Source organism: Gekko japonicus, unplaced genomic scaffold, assembly GCF_001447785.1.
Source record: "Gekko japonicus isolate JY-2015 unplaced genomic scaffold, Gekko_japonicus_V1.1 scaffold3778, whole genome shotgun sequence".
Lineage (NCBI taxonomy): Eukaryota > Metazoa > Chordata > Lepidosauria > Squamata > Gekkonidae > Gekko > Gekko japonicus.
In genome coordinates, this window is record NW_015173800.1 from 108,660 (window position 1) to 120,018 (window position 11,359).

The window sequence follows — 11,359 nt, forward strand, 5'->3', positions numbered from 1 at the left end:
TTACAAAAAAGTTACACTTGTTTTCCTAAAACTAACCCGGACCATCATACTCACTGAAGTTAAAAAGAGATACCACAGTACTATAGGGATTTTTTTTAAAAAAAAGTACCTTTTGATGAGCATCTACTCCAAGAACAGCTAAAAGGTTTTCCTGGCAATGAGAATCATTCCAAGGACATCTCAAACCAGAAGGGTTCCTGGCACGAGTAAGAAGTTTCCACAAGCTCCCAGAATCTGTGCTTTAAAGGAAATGCAAGAGACGTTAATCTGAGATCACAAAAATGCAAGCACTTGTGCTCTGGGTGCAAAAGGGGTTAATTGTCCTTGCTTCCTAATGTATCCTGGGAATTGTAGTTCTGTGAGGGAAAAGAAGGTTTCTCCATGAAGAATTCTCATCAGCCTCACTACAAGCTCCAGGATTCTCTGAAGGAAGCCATGGCAACGTATTCAATACATACATACATACATATATATATACACACACACACACACACACACACACACTCCTGAGTTCAGCTGTTCTCTGGTGTTTGTGGTCGTCCAGCAGATAACTTTATACTTTGTGTCTGAAAGACCCTACATGCCAATCTTGAGAATGGAGCTAATTTTGTTAAATCTGACCTGCAAGGAAGTTCTTGGACACAAACGTCTCTTCCCCCAATTTCTGCCTATTGGGTGGGAGCACACACCCCCTAGCATTTATTACCTAGCTAGTTTATGGCAGATTTATTTAATGTACAGCCTGCTGAAAGGCTCAGTTTGGACCACGAACTTCTTCGGACCGGTTCACACATGCATATTTGTCACCCAATGGCTACATCACTGAGTGGGAGCCTACACGTCACAGATTGAACACTTTGAACTTTTGCATCAGCTCCAAACTTTGGCTTTTGGTGATCAAACCCACTCACACATTCACCTGCAGGTCAGCAAGCATTCTATCACACCAAGTGATACCTCCACAGATGTTCCTGAAGCCTCAATACCTATTTCATGGGCATACCAGCTCACAAAGAGACCTCCTTCCTCTTTCCATTTCACAGATGGGGAACTGAAAGTGACTTTCTGAAGGAGAGTTCATCATTCGGCTCGAATCTGAGCCCAGAATTTTCAGTTAAATGTTCCCAATCTTAGTCCACCTGCCATGCATGATCTATTTGTCCAATCAAGACTACAGAATCACAGAGTTGGAAGGGGCCATAAAGGCCATCCAGAGCCAGTTTGGTGTAGTGGTTAAGTGTGTGGACTCTAATCTGGGAGAACCGGGTTTGATTCCCCACTCCTCCACTTGCACCTGCTGATGTGACCTTGGGTCAGTCACAAGCTCTGGCACAGCTGTCCTTGAAAAAGAGCAGTTTGTGTCAGAGTTCTCTCAGCCCCACCCACCTCACAGGGTGTCTGTTGTGGGGTGAAGACTGCCAGGGAGGGGGGAGCTCAACACCTCCCTAGACACTGCTGAACAACTCTAGCTGTAAAGAAATGTTTCCTAATATCCAGCTGATACCTCCCCGCCCTTAATTTAAACCCCTTATTGCAAGTCCTCTCCTCTGCGGCCAACAGGAACAGCTCCCTGCCCTCCTCTAAGGGACAGCCCTTCAGATACTTCAAGAGAGCCATCCTGTCCCCCCCTCAACCTCCTCTTCTCCCGACTGAACATTCCCTTCAGCTGGCCCCGGATCGCCCTCAGCACAGGATGGAGAAATATGAATTATAACCAGTGTTCCCTCTAAGCCAAGTTAGTGTGAGCGAGCTCACTGTTTTTTTAGCCTCCAGCTCGCACATTTTTTGCCTTAGCTCAGGAAGGACGGCTCCAGGGCAAACTAATTTATGCAGTAGCCAAATTGCTCGCTCACAACTGTAATGACAGTAGCCCACAAAGTAGAATTTTTGCTCACAAGACTCCACGGCTTAGAGGGAGCACATAACGAAATCGTACTTCTGTAGTTAAAGCTCCTCCTAACAGCATGCAAGAGCATATTAATGCAACAGGCAATCTTTGTTTTCTATCTGTTAGTGGTAGCAAAAATACTGACTGTAGAAGAACAACCCTGCCCTCCCCCAAGACACAGGAAATTCAGCAAAGACAATTCCTTCTTTGCGAAAAAGGGAGGGTGAAAAGGAGTCGCTTTGGGGCAAATTGGAAGGACTTTGTCCTCTTTTATAATCATTACCAGGATCTAAATGAGGCTGATGCTTGAGACACAGAGATGAAGTTAGCAGCCCAAAAGGAACTGCTTGTGTTTGGGACAAACCCAGGAATGTGACAAAAAAAACCCATCGCCTTCTCCAGAATCTTATGACCTCTAACTGGCCCCTGTAAACCAAATCCCCTTCCCAATCCCTGCTTTCTTTCTCCCCACCCCTTTTAACAAGTCTGGCTACTCACAACACTCCCCCTCTCCTAGAGGAGCCTGCTTAGTTTTCATCAGTGGGGTGCAGTGTTCCCTCTAAGCTGAGGTAGCGTGAGCTAGCTCACAGTTTTTTAGCCTCCAGCTCACACATTTTTGTCTTAGCTCAGGAAGGCAGGGCTCCAGAGGAAAGCAGCCAAATTGCTTGCTCACCACTTTAATGCCAGTAGCTCACAAAGTAGAATTTTTGCTCACAAGACTCCACAGCTTAGAGGGAACATTGCTCCTGAGCATAGAGGGAACACTGGTGGGGTGGGGGGGTTGTCTAATCTAATGTAATCTAATTTATTACAGCAAGAGCCAGTAAAACAGTACAATTCTGATATAAGAAGGATTAAAACAGTAACAACATAGGAATAGTATGAAAACATTAACAAGAGAAAATCAATAAAATTAGTAAAATTAAAGTGCCAGGGTCTCGGCACCTAACTTCACAGGCTGTCTGTCAAGCTGGAAATGAATTTTAAAAAGGAGCTTCGCACCCCATTGCCCCTTATCTGTGCAAGATTAACGGGAGATTCGTGAGGAAGCTCTGGGGAAGGTGAGTAGATATGTTTCTCTCCCCCACTCCATAAAGCCTTCATATAGCAGAGGGTATGGAAGGCAGCGGAGGGGCGCCTTGCACCCACACCCACCCACTCATGCCCTTTCCCACACCTCACAGCCCTAAAGGGAAATGCTGCCTTAGAACTGCAAAGCTGTCGCCTTAGAACTGCAAAGCTCGGTCGCAGGGCTTTGCAAAGACAGACTGCAGTCTTGAATTAACATTTCCCAACAGGACTGCTACTGGAGGGAACGGGGGGGGGGGCGGGGAAGAGAAAGCCTCCATGCCCCGCCCATGCCCCGCCACGAACCCCCAACAGCTCTGTGGGGAAATATCCCCTTTTAAGACTTCTGTGGTCAGCGTTGGGCTCGGCAGTACAGGCCGACCTCCCGAAGCTCCAATAGTAAACTTTGTAGCCTCAAAATAACTCGACCCTACACAGCTGTTTATGACTGATGTGGCGAGGGTGCCTGCAAATCATTTCCTCCTCTTCCCCGGCCCCAGCGCTTACAGCACGTTTCCCTATCTGACTGCAAAGCTGAAGCGGTGAAGAAGCAAACCCTCCTCCTAAGCATTGCAGCAGTACAGAACTATTATAGTTTCTCTCCCCCCCCCCAACAAGCACTATAACAGGGGTGGCCAAACTGTGGCTCGGGAGCCGCATGAGGCTCTTTCACACATATTGTGTGGCTCCTGGCAGGGTGGCTGGGGAAGCAAAGGGGAAGCATTCCTCCTCAATCAGTTTCCCTTCCCCAGCCAGGCCAGCGTTCCTCCCCCAGGTAGGCTTGGTGGGGGGGGGAGGAGAGCACAGAAAGAAAGAAAGCAACTTTAATGCGTTCTCAAAGGCCCCCCTCCCCCAGGCCGGCTCGGAGAAGGCAGTTGTCTCTTTAAATCCCTTCTCCAAGCCAAGCCAGCCGGCGTGGTGGTGGTGGGGCTTGGGGGACACATTTAAAGTTGGCAGTCTCGTTTAATGTTAATGAAAAGCAAATCTGCATATTCTCCAATAAAAACGTATAATATTTGTTCACATCTTGTGGCTCTCAAACATCTGACGTTTATTCTATGTGGCTCTTATGTTAAACAAGTTTGGCCACTGCTGCACTATAGGCAAGCAGCCCCACATGGGCTTGCTGTACTTTCCCTCATACTGCTAGGGTAGGGGCCCCCAACACTGTGCCCGTGACTGCCATGACACTTGCCAGCATCTTTCCTGGCTCCCAGTTTGGTGCAGTGCTTAAGTTTGATTCCCTACTCCTCCACTTGCAGCTGCTGGATGACCTTGGGTCAGTCACAAGTTCTCTCAGAGCTGTTCTCTCAGGAGCAGTTCTGGAAAGAGCTCTCTCAGCCCCACCTACCTCACAGGGGGTCTGTTGTGGGGAGGGGAAGGATAAGGAGTTTGTAGGCTGCTCTGAGACTCTGAGTGAAGGGCAGGGAATAAATCCAATCTCTTCTTCTTCTTATTTGCCCACCCATTGTTTTTAGAACATGGGTGAAGCCAGGTGTTTGTTGTTGGTTTTTTGCCCAGCGGGTTTCCGATTAGTCACTGAAGGTCTGATCGGTTGTGCGGATTTTTTTCAAAGCTGCTTCAGCAACAGCCGCCATCACCACGGCACAAGGACCTATTTACTTATTTATTAACTTGGTTCCATTTTTATCCCACCTTTCCCGCAAATGGACTCAGGGTGGGTCACAAGCGCTAACTGTAGGACAAGGAAATCAGACATTACAAAAAAAACCCAACACTATAAAACTTAACCCGTAAACGATGGCGATCAGACTATTTCATAACCATTTCTATCATCCCCCGATATTAGTCATTTAAAAGCGGAGAGGGCTAAATCCCATAAGGGATTACAGATGGTAAATACCCTACCGAGGTGGGTTGCTATTCTGAGTCCTTGAAAACTGAAGACCATAATAGATGGTAGCAGATGGTGACAGTATGGTCGCAGAATAGCAGCAGGAGGGGCCAGATGATATTTGACATCTGCTGCCCCACCCAAAAGCCTGGTGGAAGAGCTCCGTCTTACAGGCCCTGCAGAACTGTAAGAGATCCTGTAGCAGGCCCGTAGCCGGGATTTTTAAAGTCAGGGGGCATTTAAATTCCTTAGGGGGCACTGGCTAATCAATTTAATTTGGGGGAGAAGGCTGTGACACCCTGGGGTAGATGGGAAGTCAGGGGGCTTTGCCAGCAAGTCGGGGGGCCTAGCCCCGAGATGCCCCACTGTAGCTATGGGCCTGTCCAGTAGGGCCCTGATCTCTAACGGGAGCTCATTCCACCAGGTTGGGGCCAAGGCTGAATAGTCCCTGGCCCTGTTTGACACTAGACGGACTTCTTTTGGGCCGGGGATCACCAGTAAAGGCTGGTCTAATGAGCACAAGGGGCACGTTTGGGGAGTGTGTATGCAAGAAAATATTTTTAAACCACACGTTCGTGTTAAGAGGCATCCTGTTCAACTGAGCTTCTGCCTGGAACGCTGAAGATTTACTATTAGAGTTACGCATACCCTCACTCCCTGACATTTTGCGGTTGGCACCAGCTCCTGAGGCAGCCATTTTGTGGTTGTGCCCACCACCCCACTCCAGAATGCAAAGGATGCCCACATGCTCAAAAAAGTTGGGGACCCCTGTGCTAGGGCTTCACACGTGCTCACTCTGTCTGCTTTTGATGGGGTTCCCCCACCCCTTTTCAGAGTAAAGGAAGAAAAATCCTATTTCTCAGCATACCTGGAGGTTCCCCTTGGTATACAGAAGTGTCCCTTTTTTTAAAATGTGGGTCTGCTGTTCTTGTACTAGCGATCGGCACAGGCTACCAACATCATGACCCAAAGAAACAAGACACAAGGATGGATCAATTTGTGTACTAAATAAAGGGGAACAATGAGGTTTGAATAAAATCATATTAATGGTGAATAAAACAACAGCTGTTGACAGGTCACTACAATTAATGGGGAGACTCCCAGGGAACAAGTAAAACACCTCGTCAGTTGGGAGGAACTACGTTGCGGGAATGGCCACAGTCAACATGGATTGAAATTAAAATCAGAAGAGTTTTCAGCTCAACATGAGGAAGAACTCCCTGACAGTTACAGCGGCTCCTCAGTGGAACAGGCTTCCTCGGGAGGTGGTGGGTTCTCCTTCTTTGGAGGTTTTCAAGCAGAGGCCTGATGGCCATCTGACAACAGTGCAGATTCTGTGATTTTAAGCAGACTGTGAGAAGGAGGATGAGAACAGGTGGACCAGTGCTCAGCTCTCGTGGCCCTTCCTTACATGCCCAGGGTAATGCCGATCGCCGCTTTGGGGTCAGGAAGGAATTTTACTCCAGGCCAGATTTGCCCAGGATCCTGGAGGGTTTCTGCCTTCCTCTGGGCATAGAGCAGGGGTCACTGGGGAGTGGGGGGGGGAGGTAGTTGTGAATTTCCTGCATTGTGCAGTGGGTTGGACTAGATGACCCTTGAGGTCCCTTCTAGCAAATGTTATCCCAATCTTTAAGGAAGCGAAGAAGGATGACCTGGGAAACTACAGGGCAGTCAGTCTGACTTCTGTTGCTGGAAAGATATTAGAGCAGATTTCAAAGGGATCGATCTGTAAGCATCTGAAGGACCACTTAGTGATCCAGGGAAGTCAACATGGTTTTGTCCCCAACAGATCTTGTCAGACCAACTTGATTTCCTTCTTTGGTGTAGTGGTTAAGTGTGTGGACTCTAATCTGGGAGAACAGGGTTTGATTCCCCACTCCTCCACTTGCACCTGCTGGATGACCTTGGGCAAGCCATAGTTCTGGCACAGCTGTGCACCCAAAGAGTGGTGGTCTATGGCGTTTCATCAGATTGGAGGGAAGTGTCCAGTGGGGTGCCACAGGGCTCAGTTTTGAGCCCGGTACTTTTCAATATTTTTATCAATGATATGGATGAAGGGCTACTCATTAAATTTGCTGATGATACCAAATTGGGAGGAGTAGCAAACACCCAAGAGTTAAAATTCAACAAGACCTGAATACTCTGTAGAAGTGGGCAATTGTGAACGGGAAGCAATTCAACAAAGACAAATGCACAGTATTACATCTGGGCCACAAAAATGTCAAGCACAAATACTGGATGGGGGATACATTTCTGGGGAGTAGTGTATGCGAAAGAGATCTTGGGGTAAGAGTGGACTGTAAACTAAATATGAGCAGTCAGTGTGATGCGGTGGCAAGAAAGGCAAATTCAGTCTTGGGTTGTATTAGCATCCAAACCGCAGGAGGTCATAGCCCCTCTGTATGCTGCCTTGGTCAGGCCGCACCTTGAGTACTGTGTGCAGTCCTGCAGGTCTCACTTCAAAAAGGGTGTGGGCAAAATCGAGAGGGTGCAGAAGAGAGCGACGAGGATGATCTGGGGTCTGGAGACTGAGCCCTAAGAGGAAAGGCTATAAGGGCCTGGGAATGTTTAGTTTGGAGAAGATGAGACTGAGGGGGGACATGATTACTCTCTTTAAATATCTGAAAGGCTGTCATTTGGAGGAGGCCAAGGAGCTGTTCCAGTTGGCAGCAGAGGATGGGACCCGAAGCAGCAGGTTTAAGTTACATGCAGAAAGGTATCGGCTGGATATTAGGAAACACTTTTTCACGGTCAGAGTGGTTCAGGGGTGGAATCGGCTGCCTAGGGAGGTGGTGAGCTCCCCTTCACTGACAGCTTTCAAGAAGAGGCTGGACGAATATTTGTCAGAGATGCTTTAGGCTGGTCCTGCATTGGGCAGGGGGTTGGACTAGATGGTCTGTATTGCCCCTTCCAACTCTATGATTCCATGCTTCTACATTGCAAACAGGGAGTAGAATTAACACTCTCTACATTGAAACGAAGCAAAACACCTTGTAGAAAACAGACAGAAACCAGTCAAGTCAGTCAAGTGGTACTCTTACCGATGTGGAGTCTTGTGAGCAAAAAAATTCTACTTTGTGAGCTACTGGCATTGAAGTTGCGAGCGAGCAATTTGGCTACTGCATAAATTAGTTTGCTCTGGAGCCATCCTTCCTGAGCTATGACAAAAATGTGTGAGCCAGAGGCTTAAAAAAAGCTAGCTCACACAGCCTCAGCTTAGAGGGAACACTCCATCCCATAGTCCTAACCGGATGGGACTATATCCTGCACCACCAACTAGAAAAACCTCTTCTTCCAGAAATAAACAAGACTATGTGGCATGAATACTCATCAACTTAACAATTATTTTTAAGAATTCCAATTTGCATGCCACAAACAGTTTAGGAACAGCCCGACAGACAGGTAGTCATTATCTAATATTTCATACAGTTACCAAGGTTGCATTTTTGCATGTTCGGGAACGCCCACGTCTTCGGTGTTTGTACCGAGCATCTGATTCAAGCTGCTTATGTTCTCCAAGAATTGTGGTACAGGAACTTCTGGAAAGCTCAGTTTAATAACATCTTCAGAGCTGAGGCTAGCCTAGAGGGGGGGAAAGGAAAACGATCCTAATACATTGAGGCTGATTCTGATGTTTTATACCGCTCCCACCAAAAAAAAGAAGAAAAGCAGGTCATTCACCTTTCCCTTCCTCTCCCCACAACAGGCACCTTGTGAAGCAGGTGGAGCTGAGAGAGCTCTGAGAGGACTGTGACTGGCCCAAGGTCACCCAGCAGGCTGCATGTGGAGGAGGAGTGGGGAATCAGATCCAGTTCTCCAGATGAGAGTCTGCCACTCTTAACCACTACACTACGCTGGCTCTTTGTGTCCTTGCAAAGATAGAAAGGTTCCCTGCACCGTACATGTTCATACAACTGCTAACAGGGACCTCAGAGTTGTTTGAGCGACTGCTCTCCTTCCCTTGGCCTTTAAAAATTCAACAATACTCTGTATTTCTCATCCATTACCCAGGAAAGGATAAAAGATATTCCACTACTGTTCTCTAGCTGTCCATTCAAGAAGAACGTGACACACACACCCCGTCCCCCCATCTTTCATCATTACGGCTCACTTCCAACATTGTGGCTTGTCTACACCACTGTGACATCTGAACCAGGTCTGCGTGCTGCTGGCCTGTACTCTCTTGTACATTCTCAGGCAGATTTCTGATTCTACAGAAAGGTCAGACGGCTACAACCTTACTAATTATCCTCTCTGAATACAACAGCCTCCTAGATTTCCTACAGCCTCCTGGAGGTCAAACACGTAGACCTCTATTGTAGCAGCTGCAGAAGGAAACAGAGAACACGTCTTTGCGTTCCAGCAGCAGCAGCATGTCAACTAGGGCTGAGCTGAAAACGACTTGGCTTGTGCATTCTTCACAAGCGTCAGAAGATACCTCCCACCTTCAAGTTTCTGGCCCTGGCCGAGCACACTTAACATGATTTCAGGTGCCCTTTTCCTTCTTATTTTCAATGCTCCCTCTAAGCTGTGGAGTCTTGAGGGCAAAAATGCTACTTTGTGAGCTACTGGCATTAAAGCTGTGAGTGAGTGATTTGGCTACTGCATAAATTAGTTCGCTCTGGAGCCATCCTTCCTGAGCTAAGACAAAAACGTCTGAGCCAGAGGCTAAAAAACTGTGAGCTAGCTCACACTAACTCAGCTTAGAGGGAACACTGCTTACAGTCCTCAGGCTCTTTTGTCCATATCCCCATTTAATCCTATTGGTCGTGGCAACCCACACAGTTTCACCAAAGAACTCGTGGCACTACATCTGATCTAATGTATGGCGGTAAACAAGGTCACGCAGGCTGCCAAACTAAATGGCAGGGAGGACAAAGAAGGCAGAGAGAAAGAAAGAGAAAGAGAGAGAGAGAGAAGGCGAGAAAGAGAGAAAAGGAGAGAAAGAAAAGGCGAGAAAAGGAGAGAAAGAAAAGGGCTCCTGGAAGCAACAATGCTCCACAAAATTGTAATATGCTTTTCAGAAATCTGCTTGTTCAAGCATCAAAATTACTGAACTTTTGCACAGTGGGAAAACATGCAACAACTAGAGGAATCTGCTCCTTACTCCCATAAGTAGCTCCACAGAGATTAATGCAACACTTTACCTGCTCAAGGATTACATAACCGGGCAACCAAGTCTAAAATGGACTTTGGCCGCTGCTACTCCCCATCTAAGCAATTTAAAAACTGATTCCTGGTCATCTTAAACAGAGATCCATCTATTGTATTGTTCGGCACGGATGGGACACAATTTAACTGTACAAGCCTGTTGCCCAGATTAAGAAATGCAAAACTGACAAAAACGGATAAAAACGTAAGACTAAGGTGCTCTCGTGGGGAGACAGGAGCAGGAGAGGGAAGGGGATTTATCTGAATATGTGAGCTTAAGTATATTGTTCTAATTTTACAGAGAACAAAATGTTGCTGCTTTTACCCTGCTTAGCTATGAGGAGAGAAGAGAGCGGGATCGAGCAGAGAGGGAGACCCACTGTTAGGAAAACACATACCTTCATCAGAACATTAGGGAAAACCTCTCCTCCGTTCTGTCCAGCGGTTTGGAAAGAGACGTGCCCACATGAGGTAGTACAGTGATTATCATTGACATCTGTGCCTTTTGTAGAAGCTTGCTCTCCATTTAAATTCTCCAAGGACGCTGGGATGTGGCTCTGGTTCTCCGACGTGACCTCACTGAAACCTTCAAAATCCCCCCAAGTGCTACCAGCTTCTGCAGCAAAAGCATCGGGAAGGCTGTCCGGAGAGGCTTCATCATTTCCCCCGTCGCCATCCTCACTGGGAAGGTTTTGGCTGAGGTGGTATCCGTCAGCCCCCTCGGTGGTCTCAGGGAGCGAGAGGGCGTACACCTCTGCTGACAAATGCTTTAAAAAAGTCCAGTTTGAGACTCCTACACTGCTAGGCATTTCCGCCAAATCTGGTTCCTGCATTTTTCTGCTATGGACGAGCCGCTCATGAAAACAGACCCAAGGAGCCAGGAAACATGGCCGGTGGCGAAAGACAAAAACCGCTAATGTTCCAAAAACATAACTGAGCTCTTCGTTCCGTCGTCAATGCTCTGAAACAACGTTACCGCACAAAACAAGTGCGCCCTTCAGCGTCTCCCTAAGTCATCAATGCCGCACTTGTTCTTCGGTCTAACTTTCTTCCCATTCGGATTTCAGTCTACAAGAGAAGGGTTATATATAAAGACCTCTCTGATAATACTGTGTGTAAAGCTTAGAGAAGATAAGCTATTAGGCAAGGGGGAAAAATGTTCATAATCTGACAAACGCATTCCAATGGGATGTATTTAAAGGCACAGAAACATTTCTAAAAAGACAACCTTCTGCATTTTTACTAGGATCTATGAGCTTTGTAACTAGTTCCACCTGCCCAATTAAGGAGGCTCTAACACTTGACCTTCCCAAACAGTGGCCCCCTTCTGCCACCATGGGCAAGGTCCTTTTTAAAAACTCTAAGTTCCAAAAACTTTAATTTTTTTTTAACTCGAG

General features: G+C 47.1%; 1 protein-coding gene across 2 annotated transcripts in view; it reads right to left on the reverse strand.

Moving 5' to 3' along the window:
* Positions 1-11,025, reverse strand: part of LOC107120803 (chromosome unknown open reading frame, human C14orf79) — a 35,239-nt gene extending 24,214 nt beyond the window's left edge. For both annotated transcript variants that reach the window (XM_015423569.1, XM_015423570.1), the window contains exons 1-3: positions 10,361-11,025; positions 8,245-8,393; positions 110-239 (exon numbers count right to left, since the gene is read on the reverse strand). In XM_015423569.1, coding sequence (XP_015279055.1) covers positions 110-239; positions 8,245-8,393; positions 10,361-10,795 — 714 coding nt within the window. In that variant the 5' untranslated portion in view covers positions 10,796-11,025. The remainder of the gene's footprint in view (positions 1-109; positions 240-8,244; positions 8,394-10,360) is intronic.
* Positions 11,026-11,359: the final 334 nt, after the last annotated feature.